A 19939-nucleotide genomic window follows, 5' to 3' on the forward strand; every position below is an offset into this window, starting at 1 on the left:
CCTGGAGTAGTCAGAGAGTCACCTACAGGAAATGGAACTTGTGTTATCTCTTCGAGGATGGATAGAATATGGCAGTTGGAGGATGCCTAGAGAGAGCCTTAAAGACAGGAAATAGAACTCTGTTGAGTGCTCTGGAAGAGACTAAGGAAGGTTGTTAGCTACTACTGAAAAGCAGTTGTATATATAGGGGACTGCATGATACACAAATCAAATATATTCCTTTATGTCAGCTCCCTAATGAAATGCTACTAATAAAGATAAAACAATTCAAACTTGCAAACTCGTGAGGATGAAAAGAACAGAAGAGACAAGAGTGAGTGATAATCAACAAAATTTTAGAAGAATGCCAACAGATAAATGAGTGATAAACGGAGTTGGCAAAATAGAGAAAACCAAAACCTAAGCCTTCAAGTATCGATGTAATTCAAACCATAGGACTCCAGAAGGACAGGATTTAGAGGCATCATAGAGCGCAGGGTAAGGAGTAGGTCAAAAAGCAGGAGGACTGGTTGAAAGTCTATACACAAAGAGAAGATTCTCAGTTCACTTCACTCACCCTGCGTATAGCCAAGCAACTGTCCCTGCACACACCCCAGTGGGAGAATGGAGGTTTACTTCCTGAAAACATTGAACCAAAGAAGCTCTGAACTCTGAACTGCTGGTATATTGGGGCAAGAAGTAAGATGCCTTACTAAAAATAAATGGGATTCAGTAAAGTGAGAACAATGGGTGGGATTCAGTAGAGTCCAACATACCAACACTGAATTCCCCTGAACCAGTATTTCCTACTTTAAATCTCAGAATGGGATCCAGATTATACTCCTAGACAGAAGATTGAAATTCCCTCTGGAGAAATAGAGTCCCAGCAATGAAAGCTACCGGGATTGACATGTGCCCCACAGAAAGAGCTAGGTTTCAATCCACTCAGTCTACAGTGAAACCCCCTAGTCTGCAAGCACTGCTAGTATATAAACTCTGATCAGCTTTTTAAAGTCTCATTTGTAATGCCTGTTTTTTAAAGTCTAAAAAGAGGAGGAAAAAGAAGAAAGAAAGAGACCCAGAAGTTAACAGAAAGTGGAGAAGGAGATGACAAAACAATGCTGCGGCTGCTAAAAACAAAAACAACAACAACAATAATAAATTATCAGAATTAGGAGATAAGCAACTTCACATTGAAAGGACACACAAGGGGATCCCTGGGTGGCGCAGCGGTTTGGTGCCTGCCTTTGGCCCAGGACGCGATCCTGGAGACCCGGGATCGAATCCCACATCGGGCTCCTGGTGCATGGAGCCTGCTTCTCCCTCTACCTGTGTCTCTGCCTCTCTCTTTCTCTCTCTCTCTCTCTCTCTCTCTCTCTGACTATCATAAATAATTTTTTTTTAAAGTATAAAAAAAAAATGAAAGGACACACAAAGTGCTCAACAGGACAGATGAAAAAAGACCCAAACAGAAGTTTAGGACTGAGATTTTAGAATACTGAGGTTAAAGTATAAAACGCTACAAGCTTCCCAAGAGAAGAATCAACTCACATACAAAAGACTGGGAATTAGAATATTATCACATTTCTTGGCTACCATGTGTATAGTTAAATGACAGTGAAACAATATTTTAGAGATTCCAAAGGGAAATTATTTCAGCTTTGAATTCTATACCCAGGAAAATTATCATTCAAGGTTTGATCCTAGTTTGGGGAGGATCTAGTGATAAGTATATAAGTACACAAGTAACACTGCCATCAAGATAGGTACTCCACAAGTAGGAAAAATGACAATTATCACTTAAGGAAAAACAAAAAAGTACAGAGGTGCCTGGGTGGCACAGTCAGTTGAGCCTCTGACTCTTGGTTTCAGCTCACTCAGGTCATGATCTCAGGCTGGTAAGATTGATTTGGGCTCTGTACTAAGCATGGAGCCTGCTTGAGATTGTCTCTGCCTCCCCCACCCCCACTCTCTCTCTGTCTCTCTCTCTCTCTCAAATAAATAAACCCTTTTATTTTTTTTTAATTTTAATTTATTTATGATAGGCACACAGTGAGAGAGAGAGAGAGGCAGAGACACAGGCAGAGGGAGAAGCAGGCTCCATGCACCGGGAGCCTGACGTGGGATTCGATCCCTGGTCTCCAGGATTGCGCCCTGGGCCAAAGGCAGGTGCTAAACCGCTGCGCCACCCAGGGATCCCTAACTAAACCTTTTTTAAAAAAGGTTCAAGGGACACCTGAGTGGCCCAGTGGTTGAGCACCTGCCTTTGGCTCAGGGCGTGATCCTGGATTCCCAGGTTCGAGTCCCATGTCAGGCTCCCTGCATGGAGCCTGCTTCTCCCTCTGCCTGTGTCTCCGCCTCTCTCTCACCCTCTCTCTCTCTCATGACTGAATAAATAAAATCTTAAGTAAATAAATATAAATAAAGGTTCAAAAAAAGGAATAGTATATTACATGGCTAGGCAGTGAACAATATTTCTGCAGGTACAATAAGCCCTAAATATTGATCTAACAAAAATGTGGTACTGAGTATCTTGAGGATAAGGAGAACTTATCTGGGAAGGTAGTTAAATCCTCATATTCTTTAATAAAAAGTCCATAGATGATGTATGGGTGAGGGTATAAAATGTTTGTGTAAGAGGAGAGTAGTATAAATGAGCTGAATTTTTACTTTTCATAATAGGAAGATAGTAGATGTCTAAAGCGGAAAGAATATGAAAGAATATGAAAATTAATACAATCATATTACTTAGAAATATGAAAGTAAAGAAGAAACAGCTAAAAGTAGTTGCTACTGAAGAGCAAAGAATTTGCTTTTTCATTATAAGCCTTATAGCAGTTTAGACTTATTAGACAGTACAAGTAATTTATTTTTAAAATGTAATATATATGTATTATATGTAATTTTTTTTTGTTTCATGTATTGAAAATTAAAAGGATGACATGGTAGAAAGAATTTGGAGTTGTTTTAAAGAAATTCTAGCCTTGTAAAATCAAAACCACCAGAAACAACAGATGTTGGCAGAGATATGGAGAAGAAGGAACCCTCATACACTGTTGGTGGGAACGCAAACTAGTATAACCACTGTGGAAAACAGTATGGAAGTTCCTCCAAAAATTAAAAATAAAAATACCATGTGATCCAGTAATTCCACTACTGGGTATTTACCTAAAGAAAACAAAAATAGTAACTTGAAAAGATATGTGTACCTGTATGTTTATTTGTTTATTGAAGCATTATTTAAAATAGCCAAGATATGAAAGCAACTCAAGTGTACATACATAGATGAATGGATAAAGAAGATATGATATATATATATATATATACACATATATACATATATGCAATGGAATATCTTGCCATTTGCAGCAACATGGATAGACCTAGAGGCCATAATTCAAGGTATAATAAGTCAGAAAGATAGTTATTATATGATTTCATTCATATGTGGAATTTAAGAAGCAAAACAGATGAACAAGGAAAAAAGAGACCATAAAACAGTCTGAGGGCAGCTTGGGTGGCTCAGTGGTTTAGCACCACGTTAAGCCCAGGGCGTGATCCTGGAGACCCGGGATTGAGTCCCATGTCGGGCTCCCTGCATGGAGCCTGCTTCTCCCTCTGCCTGTGTCTATGCCTCTTTCTCCCTGTGTCTGTCATGAATAAATAATTAAATAATCTTTGAAAAATAAAAATAAAACATTCTGAGATTCAGAAAACAAACTGGTGGTTACCGGAAGGGAGGGAGGAGGGGTTAAAATAAGTGATGGAGATTAAGAGCATACTTACAATGAGCACTGCGTAATGCATAGAATTGTTGAATCATTATACATCATGAATATTGACTCAGTATTAATTATATTGATACAATATTTATCATACAGCATATATATATATGTTAATTATTCTTGGATTTTAAAAAGTAAATAAAAATTTTTTTAAAATTCTAGACTTGGCTTTGTTCCTCATCAACTCTGTGACATTGGGCAGGACACTTGCCTTTTTTTTTTTTTTTTAATAATATTTCCTAAGATTCTTTTTTTTTTTTTTTTTTTTTTTATTTATGATAGAGAGAGAGAGAGAGGCAGAGACATAGGCAGAGGGAGAAGCAGGCTCCATGCACCGGGAGCCTGATGTGGGATTCGATCCCGGGTCTCCAGGATCGCGCCCTGGGCCAAAGGCAGGCGCTAAACCGCTGCGCCACCCAGGGATCCCAGGACACTTGCCTTACTGAGCCTTCGTTTCTTCATTTATGAAAGGAAAGATGTTGGAAAGATGATCTGCAGGATCTCTTTAAGTTAAAATATCTTATGATTCTGTGATAAAAATGATAATGCTATATAGCAAATGAAGAGTTAAGACCTCGGTAGAGGCTTGACATTCCCACAGTTTCCTTTTTTGGTTGAAATCAGACTTGAAGAAAAATTTTCATTGTGGTCTCTGAAAAGAATTCAACACCCACCTTCCATTGTGGAGCTTGGGGCAGGCAATTGGCTGTGTACTGGCTCAGGGACACATAGCTTAGTGTTATTTCAGTATGGGTTCGGGGGTTTTTTGATATTTAATATTTTTCAGTATGAATCACAGGTGAAATTTCCATGCCATGTGTAAACAATTTCACTTTTTTATTGAAACAATGAATTCAGGAATGTCACATTGGGATATCAGCCACTTTACTTTTATCAATGTATGGAAAAAATGCTTTTATATTAGTGTAAGAAATGATGTCATTTAATATGGAGTAGATCTTATAATTCAAGGTCAGCAAATCTCAGGAGGTGATTTAGGTCACCAGGCTAGCTTTGGAAAAAGAAAAGAATATTTTCCCTTTGTCTTCTCAAGCATTTCAACCAATTTTCCTCTCAGATTTTGGGGTAGATGGTGGAATAGCATGGTTGTGAGAATAAGGCTCTAGCTAATAATGTCTTTGCTATTGAAACATGGGGCCCTGGAGAATTTATTTCCCCTTTCTGGGCTTCAGTTTCCCCACCTGCAAAAGGAAAGGATTGGCTTAAATAATACTCAAAATACATTTCAGCTTTAACATTCTGTGTTTCTTACTTCCTTACTTTATGTGTATATTCAGACCATTCAAGAGATCTGATTAGGCTTGGGGGTTTCCCTTTAAAAGTTCAAAGTAGTAAGAGTAAACTCTTCTCTTTGTTAAGTGTCACTCACACTAAGTAAAAACAAAACAAAACAAAAAAATGAGTTAAGTACTAGATACAAGCAGAAGAAAACTTTGGTATTTTTTGTTCATAGTGGTTTTATTTTTTAAGAGAGGAAAATATTTAGAAGTTTGACTTAGCCACTTTTAAAGTTAGGTCCTGGAAAAGTAAAAGTTCAAGAGTTATTATCCTTCATGGTTGTACACCAGTACAGTTTACAGAGTACTTTTTTCATATATATTATGTCATATGAAAATCTCTACTGTGTATTTACTATGTATTTGATGTTATATGTGTGTGAGAGAGAGCATGTATTTGAATATGCACATATATTTACCTCAGATCTCTGTCATAACCAGTAAAGGAAGCAAGTGGTATTCAGAGACAGAGTGAGAGAAGGTGTGGAGCAGACAGATGAAAACCATTTAGTGAGTTATCCAAGGTACACTAGAAGGACCTAATGTTAGAAAATCAGCTCTAGCAGAAATAATTAAAACTAAGACCAGGTCCATCCACAGACCATAGTGTTTTCTTTTTTTTTTTTTTTTAAGATTTTATTTATTTATTCATGAGAGACACAGAGAGAGAGAGCCAGAGGCACAGGCAGAGGGAGAAGCACACTCCAGGGAGGGAGCCTGATGTGGGACTCGATCCCAGGACTCCAGGATCAGGCCCTGGGCCGAAGGCAGGTGCTAAAACCACTGAGCCACCCAGGGATCCCCCCATAGTGTTTTCAAATGGGCTCTATAGCTCTGTGTACTGGTTGTAAACAAAAAGGAAAGTTAGGAATCCAAGAGAAAAACAGAGCACAGCATCCTCAAAAGTGGCTTGCTATTTATTTGTTTAATAAGCACTAAAAATTGAGTGCTAGCACTGTCAGACTCTCTTGGGGATTAGAGATGAACACAACATGATACTTACCCTTGGTTATACAAAGGGGAAGGGTCAGTGAAAGATGGGCTGGATGTGTCCAGAATACATCATGCCAGATGTTCAGTATCTAAAGCAAAATACTGAGGGGTGCCTGGGTGGCTCAGTCAGTTAAGCATCTGCCTTCGGCTCAGGTCATGATCCCAGGATTGTGGGATCGAGCTCTGTATTGGGCTCCCTGCTCTGCTGGTAGTTGCTTCTCTCTCTTCTTCTGCTCCTCCCTCCCCCTTATAATCACGTTCTCAAATAAATAACTAAAATCTTTTTTAAAAATAAAACAAAATACTGGTTTTATGGTATATGTCCCTGGAGTTGATGTTAGCAAACCCTAAGAACTCTTTGAAATATGCTAATATAGTTGGCCATTCTTTGTCTTTTCCAGCTTCAGGAGACAGGCTACCTTTGGGTTTTTTTAAAGATTTTATTTATTTATTAGAGCGCGTACGCGCACACACAAGCAGGGGGACCTTGGGATCATGACTTGAGCCAAAGGCAGACACTTAACTCCTTAACCAACTGAGCCACCCAAGAGGCTAAGAGGCTACCTTTAAATATCATCTCAAAAGTGTAGTCAATGATATTAGGTTCATACATTTTCATTTCCTCTTTTATAGTTCAAAAGAAGAAAAAATAATGAATGAATGGATCATGTTTGGAAAATGTCGCCTAGTATCTTCCAGAATTTCTTTTAATTGTATTTTTCCATCTTCACAGCTAAGATATCAACATGGACTAGGGACTCCAGACTTGAGGCAAACCCTCCCTAACCTGAAAAACTTCATGGAACATGGACTAATGGTCAGGTGGTGAGTACTTTTATCTCTGACACTCAGAAACTGGAATGTGGATAATCATCCAGAGACACTTTCCTGGCTTCCACGTTGCTCCTCACCTGTTTTCTTTGTTTCCTTCTTTATTAAGATTCCTGAAGAAAAGGAAAGGCAGCCATTGTACATGTGTGGGTCTACACCCTGGCCTGGCCAAGTGGGGTGAAGCACCCTTAGGAGGGGAGTGGGCTCAAGCAGATACTGTTTTCACACTGGGAGGTTGGGTGGATATTGTTGGCACACTGGGAGGTTGGCTGAGTGAGGAATCCTTGAGTGCATTTCTGAGGCAGAGACTGGAGGACAGCCAGTGTGATTCATAAAAGAGAGACATGGAGCGACTAGGACCTCATCAAAGAACAAGTGAAGGACATAAACTACAGAAATAAAATCAGGATCAGAGACCATGGGAGTTAAGGGAAGAAAGCAGACAACGACCTAGTCGTCGTCTCGGCAGGAACTAGTCTGAGACCAAGAGACACATACTTGATGTCATTGTATCATGAGGGCAAATTGCTGCTTAAAAATGCTTTGTCAGGGTAGGCTGACTCTTTGAAAAAGAGAAGGGGCAAGGGAAGGTCTGTCTAAAGACATTAGATTTGTTCACCTGACTTAATTCAGTGGAAAGCTGTTGGCTCTAGCCATTTAGTAATTCTTCAAGTTTGAATTCTTGGATGATGGGGAATAACTTACAAAATCATGTAAATGGAAATCAGGCCTTAAGAGCTAAATAGCTGGGAGCAGCATATTTTCTTCTGAAGAACATTGGCTCCTCGTCTCACATCTTTCTCTAACCTGCCAGGTGAAGCTAAAGTGTAACCTCTCTGAAACTTAATTTCTTCATTTATAATCCCTGCCCTGCTCATCTCACCACTTTGTGGTGAGGATGAAATACGAGGTTAGACAGAAAAACTTTGTGGGGAATAAGGCACAAGATTGGTTTCATTTTCTTCTGTGCCATAAGAATAGGCCTTGAGAATAATGAGAAAGTAACATCTTTGACGACCTTTACTTTGACATTTTTTATTTTTGTCCTCTGTGATCCACAAAATGCAAGTTTTGGATGTCTGATTTTAGCTAGGACTCCTGTTAAGTAAATGCACAATTGTTTGAAGAATTCTACTCAGAATATGAAAATAATTAGAAAAGCTTAGTACTGGATATGGACCTGAATGCCCTCAGGCATGAGGGATAGACATTGAGTTTTAAGGTAAAATAGTAATGAGCCAGCAGACGTTTACTTAGTGTTGTCTGCGTGTGTAAAGTTCTGTGATAGGCACTCTGGAGGATTAACAAGAAGTCTAAGATTCTAGCTCTACCTTCAAGGGATTTGTGATCTAGTTGGAAACAAGATCTAAAATTCATGGAAGGTTTTGTAACACAAATGATAAATAACCTAATTTTTTTTAAAAAAGAGGCAACCCACAGTACTACCTGAGGAGTCACTAAATGGATCTTGCTCAGTACAGGCAGCAAATTGTCCCAGCATTATTTATTGAAGGGTCTGTTTTTGTCTACTGTTTGATAATGCCATCTTCTTCGTGTACGAAGTTTACCTCTATATCTGGGTCTATCTCCAGGCTCCCAATTCTGCTCCTTTATTTGTCTGTCTATGGGCTAACACCAAAGTTTTAACTATTATAAGATGTAATTTCTGCAAGTCATGTTGAGGTTTTAGGATGCCAAATAAATAGCATCCCTTCTCCCCCTAAATTTGGAGCCATTTAAGAGAGGAGATATAAGAGACAGAGCAATAGAAATCAAAATGTCAGTTGCATTACTGATAAAGCCTCCTGGAAAATGTGGTTTGGGATCTGTGATAAAAAGGGCTCGCAAAGACATCAATCAAACTAAAACTTCCCTCATGGTCTCATGGTAAACTAGGGACCCCTAGGCTTTTCTCCCAGAGGCAGGCCCTTGACTGTGGAAAGCAGTCAGAGGCTCCTGCAGGAAACCAGACAGGGCTAAGCCAAGAATACCCAGGTTTTATTTTTCCTTCTAAGTTCAGCCATCAGAAAAGGCCCTTGTCTTCAAAGAAAGAGTGAGGATGGAGAGAAGCCAGGAGTGCTACTGCTAGATCATGTGCCTTCATAGCAAGGGAAAAGGAAGATATCCCAATTTTCATAATAACTAGGAGTGATGCTCCTACTTACGGTTCTTCAAAACTGTTTGGCTTTCCTTGGCTTATGAATTGTATTTGTATGATTTGACAGTTTTATGATATCAAGTCTTTGTTACTATGAACTTGGTATCTCTTTTTTGTAAAGATTTTATTTTTTTTATTTATTTTATTTTATATTTTTTATTTTATTTTATATTTTATTTTATTTTATTTATTTTATTTTTTATTTATTTATTTATTTTTTTTTTTGAGAGAAAGGAGAGCATGAGCAGGGGGAGGGGCAGAGATGAGAAGCAAGCTCTCCACAGAGGAGGGAGCAGGATGTGGAACTAGATCCCAGGACCCTGGAATCATGACCTGAGCTGAAGGCAGCTCAACCAACTGAACCACCCGGGTGCCCCCTAGGTATCTCTTTATATGTTTTCCTTCTGTTTTTAAACATACCTCAGTGAAGTTTTAAAAATTTCTTCATAAATGTTTTAAGCATCTTTTATTAGATAATTAGTCCTGGGTAGCTTACCATTTTGGTTACTGTTATAAATTTTTTTATTATAGCATCCAGCTTTTTTGTGGCTAGGATACAGGAATACCACTGATGTTTGTATTTTGAGAATGTTTTTTTTTTTAAGATTTTATTTATTTATTCATAGAGACACACAGAGAGAGAGGCAGAGACACAGGCAGAGGGAGAAGCAGGCTGCATGCAGGGAGCCTGACGTGGGACTCAATCCAGGGTCTTCAGGATCACGCCTTGAGCTTCAGATGGTGCTAAACCACTGCTCCACCGGGGCTACCCTATATTTTGAGAATGTATACAGCAACCTTGCTAATGTTGATTACAGTTTATCTTATATTCCCTTAGATTTTCTGTGTATACAATCATTATTTTAGTGAATGATGGCATTGTTTCTTCATTTCTATTTTTACTTTTATTACTTTTTCTTTTCATATTTTATTGTAGAAGAGGAGCAGCGATAGTGAATAGCTTTGTCTTGTTCCTGACTTTAAAGAGACTGCTTCTGACTTTTCACCATTAAATATTATATTTATTGCAAGTTTGGATAGATATTCTTTATTAGCAAAAGGAAATTCCTCTCTATTCCCAGCACACTGTTATTTTTTAATCATGAATATGTGTATTAGGGAGGGGGTTGGGTTTTCCTTTTTTTTTGTTGTTAAGTTTTTAATTTTAATTCCAGTTTATTTTTTTTTTAATTTTTATTTTATTTATGATAGTCACACAGAGAGAGAGAGAGAGGCAGAGACACAGGCAGAGGGAGAAGCAGGCTCCATGCACCGGGAGCCCGATGTGGGATTCGATCCCGGGTCTCCAGGATCGCGTCCTGGGCCAAAGGCAGGCGCCAAACCGCTGCGCCACCCAGGGATCCCCTAATTCCAGTTTAACATTTAGTTTCAGGTGTACAATATAGTGACTCAACAATTCTGTACATTACTCAGTCCTCATCCTGATAAGTATACTCTTAATCCCCTTCACCTATTTCACCCATCCCCTCACACACCTTCCCTCTGGTAACCATCTGTTTGTTCTTTATAGTGAAGAGTGTTTCTTGGTTTGTCTGTCTGTTCTTTTGTTCATTTGTTTTGTTTCTTCAATTCCATATATGAGTAAGATCATATGATATTTGTCTTTCTCTGATTGACTTATTTCACTTAGCATTATACCCTCTAGTTCCATCCACATTGCAAATGGCAAGATTTCATTCTTTTTGTGGCTAAGTAATATTCCTCTGTGTGTATATATACACATGCACTGAGTTTGTATATTTTGAATTTTATCAGGTGCTTATTCTGAATCTATTGAGATAATAATTGTTCTCCTTTACTATATTAATATGTTAATAAGTATTAATACATTTTCTAATGTTAAACCATCTTCCTGGGATGTACTCTATTTGGTCATGATGTATTAATTATTTTTCCCATATTATTATATTCAGTTTGCTAAGTTTTAGAGTATCTACCTCTGTGAACCAAGATGAGGCTAGCCTTGAATTTTTCTTTCTCATATAGTAATCCTTGTCTGATTTTGGTAGCAAGGTTTTAATAGCCTTATAAAATAAATAGAGATCTTTCCCTTCTTTTGTATTCTCTGGAGTAGTTTATAGTATGTATAAAGTAAAAAATGATCTATGTAGTTAAGGTCTGATAGAACTTAGCAAAAACCTGGTTTGTTTTTTATTTGTTGAGGGAGGAAAGTACAGATTTTTAACTACTGATTTAATGATTATAGGTCTCTTTATGTTCTATTTTTCCAGTTCCTCATTAACTCACTTCAGTCTGATTTCCAGTTCTGTCAGTAGACTGAAATTCCTTTTATCTAGGTGGATGCCTATGGAACTCTAGGTTACAAAACCTAAAGGTCACTTTTCTGTCTTTATCCTATCCTGCTCCACATCGGGCATTTGGCCTTGCTTGAAACATCTCTCTTGGCTTCCTTAATACCACTGTACCCTGTTTTTCCTCCCTTCAGCAGTTCTTTCTCTGTTTTTCATGTTCTTTCTCCTTTACTTAATCATTAAATATGGAGTTCCCCATGGCCTCATCTTAGGTCCTCTCTCTTTTTCTCTCTCTACCCACTTCTCATGTGATCTCATCCATTCCCTCAGCTTTGAAAACCATCCCTATACTTATGACCCCCAAAGTTGCACTTTCAGGGTAAATCTCTCTTGCCAACTCTGCAGAGTCTGAGATCTCCTTCATGCCTCCCCATGGAGTATCACAGGCACCCCAGCATGAACATATCCGCAACTGTCCTTCCACTATCTTCTTCCTGTCAGCAAATGCTCACACAGGGCATGATCTTTGATGCCCTTCTCTTCTCCCCTCCTACCAGATCCAGTCTGATTCATCAGCAAACCCTGTCATCTCTCCCTGCAAAGTGGACATGTCAAATCCAATCACTGCCCCCCATGTCTACTATGATCACTCCAGGCCAGGGCACCAACTTCTCTTAACCTATGCTGCACTAGTCTGGTGTGTCTCCCTCATCTCACTCTTGTCTCACCACTATTTATTCCCCACAGTAGCCAGGGTGGTCTTTTTACATTTTAGCTATATCTTAATCACTGCCAGTGATTCAGTGGCCAGAATAAAATTCACACTCTTTTCCATGGTTTACCTGCCCCCCGCCTCCTCTGATACCGCTCTCCCTCCTCTCATGGATGGTCGCTGTCCTGGCCTCCTCTTAGTTATGTGACCAAGTTCTTTCCTAACTCACTGTTCCTCTGTCTACGATGTGCTCCTCCTCTTCCTTCTCTCTTACCGCCATCCTTACCTATCCCCTCATCTGGAAGGAACAGCTTTAGAAAAGGCACAGGAGCTTTATTGGCAGAGGACAGACCACCTTGGCTAGAGTGCACATTCATGTTAAGAACAGAGAGAATGTGGTACTTAGAGCTTATGTAATTTGGGACCCTTTCTCAAGAAATTTAATGCAATACTACAAATACAAAATTAGAAAAAAATGTAAATACTATAATGAAAAAACTGCAACAAATTACTGGAATTTTAAGAGGTTTGAGTCCTTTCTCCTGAGATCTCTTTAGACATTTTACCCAAAATGCTTACATAGAAATGCTTCCACATTGCAGCCTGCCTGCCTGCCTTTTCTCTCCTAAAACACTGCAGTTTCCAGCAACTCTCACTTCTGAGGTACAGAGAAAATAAATGACTTTCCAAGCATGGTTGACCCATGAACCTATAGCAATAACGCCAGAATCTAGGTCTCCTGGCACTGATGTAGTAAACCCATTAAGCCCTAAACGCACACATTTATGTAGTGCCCTTCTGTGCCAGCTGTGCCAAGCACATTAACACAGAATGAGTAGCAGGTATGACTTTATGGTGCTCTAATGAATAATGGGCTACAGGTAAATAAATGCAAAGCCCCACAAAATGAGTGCTGCATAATGATTCCAAGTCCAAACCACTGCAGGAAGCTAGGCTTGAAGTTACAAATGTATACAAAGCTGGAACAAGCACTTTTAGCCTCTCAGGAAATCTGAGACTTTATGAGAGTAACTGTGGACTAAAGAGTTACCTCCCAAGACTATGCTCCTTAGGGCAGAGGGTAAAAAAACTCACACTCCTGAGGGAGCCTCTTACATCTTTTGTAAAAGAAAACACTTCCATTTTCTGTGTGGTTGTTACCATTCACAGATTGGTCCCTGTGGAAGCAGATTTGCTGTATGTTCTTTTGGTGTCCAGGATTTCAAACTGGCTGAGGATCAGTGCAGTCACTGAATTCCTCCTTACGGTAAGCTCAAAGGTCAAAAACAGCTTGTTTGTTTTGTGTTGTTTCTTACAGAACAGATAGCATGATTAAAATTTCTTTAATGGCATGAATTTTTTTCTTTCACATTACAGGATTCTGATGTGATATCAAAAGCATCTACCTGATTAATCCTAAAATTAACCCTTTTTCCTCTTGAACACACTTACATGGGGCACAGTCAGTCCTCAGTTCTTTATGAGAGCTCTTTCCAGAAGAAGTCCCCATTTTCTCATCCTAGGATCACTAACCCCATTGAAACTGCCAAACAACACAATTTTTGAAAGCAGAATTTCAACTCAGAAGTTATACTCTTAGAAAAAAAAAAAAGTTATACTCTTGAGTAGTTTGGTTAAAAGCCACCAGCATGTCATTTAAACATCCCATTTTTCTTTTACTACTAACTACAAAGTCCAAGATTTAAATTGACATGCACATGCACAGCTGATGCTAGTGCTGAATTATGGTCAGGGAAGAATGTACATGCAAGCTGCTACTTGATGCCTGCCAGTAAGATGATAATTTTAAAACTGAGTCGCTGTGATTGTTGTGAACGGGCTGTGTGATGGGGCCTCAGCATTCAGGTCCTGGGATAGTGCCTCAACTGTCTCTCCACTGCTTTCTCACCCCTTCTCCGCTAACACCCCAACCCCCACCCCCGCCACATGCCACACTCATTTCTGACCTCAGTTCTTTACTCAGACAAGTTCCCACTACCCAGAATAGCCTGCCTTTGCTTCTGCCCTATCCAAATGTTTCCCTCTCACTTTAAGACGCACCCTACCTCATTCGTTCACTGTCTTAACAGACACAGTGGCAGATACTGAGATACATATATGGTCCCGTGGTAGCATAGGGTCACTTCTACCACCAAGTCTTAGTCACTAAGCTCTGGAGCAGCTGAGGACTGTCTTACTCATCCTGCGGTCCCAGCTTGGCATCAGGGAACCTGAAATTATGTAAGTGAATGAGTTAGCCATCCATCTTGTTCTATCCATGGAATATACTCCTTGAACTTAGATTCAAGAGGGGTATAGTCAATTGAGGAAATGAAATAGGAACAAACAATATGTAATAGAAAATAGGAAGTATGAAGTATTCTAAGAATGTTCTTTGGAACATTCAGAGGAAATCATTGACTTCCTGGGCAGTGCGGGATGCTGTAGTGAGACCTGGGACAAGCCTTCACTAAAGAGACAGCATTTGAGTGGACCTGGAGTGCAAGGATGATTTGGGCCTGTGAAGATTGGGAAATAGGACTGAGCAGGTTAAGGAAACAGTTGCCGAGTCATACTGAGCCTGGGAAGACGGTGGCTTTGAATGCCAACTCCACCACTTACTGTCTCTGAAACTTCAAGCAAGTTTAAGCTGTCAGCTTAAATTTATCTATAAAATGGAATCAGTAGTGCCTACCTGATAGAGTTGCTATGAGGATGTAAACATCTAGCATACTGCCTGGTACAAAGCACTAGTCACTAAGTGGTAGCTGTCATTATAAATAGGTGATGGGTAAGGGAATCATAGTTCTTACCTCTATTATCTATTTCAAATGTTAATCCATTCTTTGTTACAGGTGTTTTGTTTTTCCTGTAAAATCTACAAAAAGTGGGGCAACTGGTGGCTCAGTGGTTAAGCATCTGCCTTTGGCCTCAGGTTGTGATCCCGGGGTCCTGGGATCGAGTCCTGCATCAGGCTCCTCATAGGGAACCTGCTTCTCCCTCTGCCTATGTCTCTGCCTCTCTCTTTCCCTCTCTTTCTCTGTGTCTATCATAAATAAATAAATCTGAAAGAAAGAAAGAAGAAAGAAAGAAAGAAAGAAAGAAAGAAAGAAAGAAAGAAAGAAAGAAAGAGGGGATCCCTGGGTGGCGCAGCGGTTTGGCGCCTGCCTTTGGCCCAGGGCGCGATCCTGGAGATCCGGGATCGAATCCCACGTCGGGCTCCCGGTGCATGGAGCCTGCTTCTCCCTCTGCCTGTGTCTCTGCCTCTCTCTCTCTCTCTCTGTGACTATCATAAATAAATAAATAAATAAATAAATAAATAAATAAATAAATAAATAAATAAATAAATAAATAAATAAATATTAAAAAAAAAAAGAAAAGAAAGAAAGAAAGAAAAGAAAGAAAGAAAATCTTTTAAAAATCTACAAATAGGTATAAAATATGGTTCTTGGTCACAATTTTTAATAGTGGCTCATGCTGTCTTATATGTTAATGATACAAAATAGTCATCTCCTTCTTGCTTTCCCCAGGTCCTTTATAACACCCTTCTGGAGTCAGAGAGTTAAGTACCCTACAAATGTGTTTGCCTACCTACTTTTTTTTGGTACCTATCTTCTTAGGTACCTCTCACGTGGAGTTAGAAGTTATGAATAATAAGTCTCTTGCTTATAAAATGTTCTGTTTTTATTTAACTTTGCAACAACCCTGTGGAGGGAAAGGCTGATGATTACCATTTCAGATCAGATCAAAGAACTGAGACTTAGAAATGTGAAGTCTTTGTGACCGTGAACACATGTGAAGAAATGAGAGGGGTGCCTGGGTGGCTCAGTCAGTTAAGCAGCCACCTCTTGATTTTGGCTCAGGTCATAATCAGATCATGATCTCAGGGTTGTAATGTAATATGAAGTCCCACTGTGAGCTCTGTGCTCTGGGCAGTAGGGGGCAGGGGGCATGCTTGAGCATTCAGTCTCCCTCCCTCTGCTCTCTCTCTCTCAAACAGATAAATAAATCTTAAGAAAAAAAAAGAAATGTGAAGTGATTTGCCAAGGTCAGATGCTCCTAAGTGATGGAGGTGGGGCCAGTAACCCAGATATCTGGCTCTTGTTTTATCACATGATGCTGCCTCTTCTTAGTTAGTGGTCATCCTTCTCCTTCTCTTCCCTTCCCCAGATCTCCTAGCTCTTGTGCCGCATAATTTCTAACACTTCTTACTTTCCACAGGGAAATCCACCAAAGTCAGTTCCAGAGTACTAGAAAAATACACTGCTACAATATCAAGGCAGCAGTTCTGGTAAAAATATTATTTGAAGCTTATCCTACCCCCTATACTCAGAGAGGTAGGAAACTCGGAGTCATAAAACCTTGTGAAGAATCTGGGAACTCTAAGACTAAAAGAAACAAAAATGATTATATGTTTCGACTCCATTCCTGAAGTAAGCACGGGTTGGCCTAAAACATGTTTGTCCCCTGTGTTTGCCTTCCTCCAATTTCATGTGATATTTTCAGAATAAGACATGATAAAAGTGGGATTTCAAAACCATCTGTCCGGCTTTATACATGGAATTTTTTATTCAAAGTTTAATTTTTTCTCGACTGTGCAACTTAAACTAGCAGCTTCATGCAAGGCAGTGTGATAGAGGAGAAGAACACTAGATTTGGGAATCAAAAAATGTAGGCTCCAACTCAGCTCTGTCACTTAATTTTCATGAATTGTTCTTGAGTATTACTTTCTTAGATGGAGTTAATAGCACCAGCCTTATTTCCCAAGCATAGTTGTATGGAGCAAATGAGATCATGTCTAAGCGATTTATAAACTAAAAAGGACTATGCAAAGTATTATTAAGTAGGATTTATGCTTTTAACAATTCATTAACTGTCTCCTCTGCATATAGCACTATTTAAGAGACAAAAAAAGATTCAAAAGTGTAAGTTAATTCCTGCTTTGCTTAGATGACAGTTGTTTAGCTTATAATCTGAATGAGTAGATAAGACAAATTAATATTTTGAAGGACATGACTTGCAAAAAATTTCCTATGCATTGTGCATTCTTGCTGTCATGTGGGGCCTGCCGCCTGAGACTCAGCTTCAGTGGACAGTCTGTTAACTGATGGAGGTCAACCTTGGTCTGAGTTATTTGACATTTTAGGTGTACCTTTTTTATAGAGACTACATTGATTTCAGCACTTAATGATGTGATTTAGGAAGGAACAACTAGTGGCTTTACATATGATCATCTCACTTAAGTAGTATAAATCTCTAGATGGTGTTTCTGCTAACTTATTTTTATCTAGTCTTCCATTCCTTTTCATAAATCGAGAGGACCAAGGGGCACACCTTTTGAAAGAAAGAAGGAAGGAAGGAAAGAAAAAGAAAGAACGAACAAACGAACTTAGGCACATTTTAAGAAAGTACTTTTTTTAAGTAAATGGAAGATCATGAAAATCAAGAGCAAGTTAGCCAGTCTACTTTCTTTAAAATCTAAGGGGAACAATCTGAGGATCCCTGGGTGGCGTAGCGGTTTGGCGCTTGCCCAGGGCGTGATCCTGGAGACCCGGGATCAAATCCCACATCGGGCTCCCGGTGCATGGAGCCTGCTTCTCCCTCGGTCTGTGTCTCTGCCTCTCTCTCTGTGACTAAAATAATAAATAAATAAATAAATAAATAAATAAATAAATAAATAAATAAATAAATCTATCTATCTATCTATCTATCTATCTATCTGAGGGGAACAATCTAATAGCTTAGCTTTTAAGCCAAACTATTCACCTTTGAAAATGAGGCAGTATCCAGCATTGTTTTTTAAAATCCTCTTTAAAAGCAAATGTGTCATCTTTCCTTCCCTCCATCATACCTCTACTGAATTCAAAACTAGTTTCTGGCAGGTGACCCTGAGGGGCTTAAAAAACATGCTTTACGTTAGTTTTTAAATTTTAAATAGATCAAATGACAATGTCTTTGAAGTCTCAAGTGTACCACTTAAGGTAGCTGCATCTAATGGGCTTGCCTTTCCAAGTACTTCTCTCAGGCTGGCATCCTTAATGTGAAAAGTGAAGCGTGGTCAAAAATAAATGAAAAAGAAAGTTTTATTGGAGTTATTTACTCTGAGATAGCTATTTTAGAAGGAACCTTGACAAGTCATCTCACTGCCTCTAGACAGGAACACACAAGGCATATGGGTATCTGTAGTATTTTAAAAGACCTTGGGGGACCAGGCTTCTTCCATAACTCATTCCAGAGTTTAAACACCCTCGCTTCAGGAAATTCTTCCCTATATTTAACTTACAGGCCCCCTCCTGCGGTTACCACCCATTTCCGCTTTTTTCTGTCTCCAGGCAGGATGGAGAACAGCTGGCCAACATCCTTTGTGTGCTAACCCTCCATCAGTGACAGAAAGTCTTTTGGGTATCCCTGGGCTTCTTTCCTCAACCTCCAGCAACCAAGTCTTTGAACCAAATTGGAATCTTTTTCTCTTTGTTTTTTATGTGTCTTGTTTATTCCTATTAATTCCTTCTGATGATAAAATAATATGTGCTCAGTGAATCAGACTTGGAAGATGTTTACCATACAGGCGAAGGGGGAACAATAACCCCACAATCCAGGAACAAAAACCATTAAGTTTATCAGTTTTCTATGTGTCTTTTATATAGCTGAGATCCTGTCATCTATACCATCACTGTCCAATAGAAATATAGTCTGAGCCACATATGTAAATTTCAATTTTCTGGCAGCCATATTATAAAAAGGTAAAAAGGAATAGGCAAATTGATTTTAATATTTTATTTAATTCCAATAAAATCCAGTTATGACTCATCGTGTAATCAGTGTTTTTTAAATTATTAATAAGATATTTTACATTCCTTTTTTCATACTGAGCCTTCTAACTAAATCCAGTATATATTTTAGCACAGCACATCTCAAATCCATCTAGCTACATTGAAGGTACTTGGTAACCATTGGCCCGCGGCTACAGTGTTAGACAGCATAGTCCATACAGTTGTATATACTGCTTTTTTGTATATTACACCTTAAAGCCTTTTATAAATTTGAAACTTTTTAGTATCATTTTAATGGCTGCATAATACTCTCATTTAGATTTACTATAATTATCTTCAGTTTTGTTTTTCATAAGTAACCCGTTAGTGTTCTTCTAAAATTTTACCTTTTTTTTTACATTAATAGAATGTTTCTCAACATATTGTCAAAAGAAAAAAAACATAAATTATTCCTTTTGAATACAACTAATTAAGTCCAATTATTCATAAAATAAATTCGCTTAATACTCTTTACTACATTAGATTGGAAAGTGGGGGTGTAGATTTCAAGAAATACAAGACTGGGTCCCCCCCTTACAGTGTTTACAAGACTTGACTCCACAGTTGGACTGTACACATACTGTATTTTATTCTGCTTTAACTCTCCTTCCTTCATTTCTTATTCTTCCCCACTATATAGACACACAGCCTGTTATCCTTCACGGCACCAATTGAATATAGCCTCCTGTGATGAGTCCTCCAGATGATTACTGGCTCCCTCCTCCATTACAGTTTACAAAGTGTATATTGTACACGAAGCACCATGGTGTTCTGGTTGTTGGTTAACTCTCTCCATCGTCTCTACTACAGTGGGAACTCCTTACTGATAGAAACCTTATTTTATATACTTCTTTATTTCCACCAAAGCCTAGCAGACTGCCAGGCAGTGAATGTAAATGTCAGTAATGTCTACTGTGAAATATGTATTGAAACACAAATGATTGTACTAAATATCAGTTGGATGGGATAATTATAAGTACTGTAGCTATTCAAAGAGATCACTCTAAATTGACATGATTAGGGACGCCTGGGTGGCTCAGTGGTTGAGTGTCTGCCTTTGGCTCAGGGCGTGATCCTGGAGTCAGGGGATCGAGTCTC

At 38.9% G+C, this 19939-nt stretch overlaps 1 protein-coding gene across 4 annotated transcripts in view; it reads left to right on the plus strand.

Annotated features, from left to right (window-relative positions):
- Positions 1 to 19939, plus strand: part of UVRAG (UV radiation resistance associated) — a 309399-nt gene that overhangs the window by 276574 nt on the left and 12886 nt on the right. For all 4 annotated transcript variants that reach the window (XR_008663846.1, XR_008663847.1, XM_055320492.1 and 1 more), the window contains exon 14: positions 6789 to 6880. Coding sequence is in view for 2 of the 4 variants with exons in the window: in XM_055320492.1 (XP_055176467.1) it covers positions 6789 to 6880 (92 nt within the window). In the remaining 2 variants the exon portion in view is untranslated. The remainder of the gene's footprint in view (positions 1 to 6788; positions 6881 to 19939) is intronic.

This window comes from Nyctereutes procyonoides, unplaced genomic scaffold (genome assembly GCF_905146905.1).
Source record: "Nyctereutes procyonoides isolate TBG_1078 unplaced genomic scaffold, NYPRO_anot_genome, whole genome shotgun sequence".
Taxonomy (NCBI): Eukaryota; Metazoa; Chordata; class Mammalia; order Carnivora; family Canidae; genus Nyctereutes; species Nyctereutes procyonoides.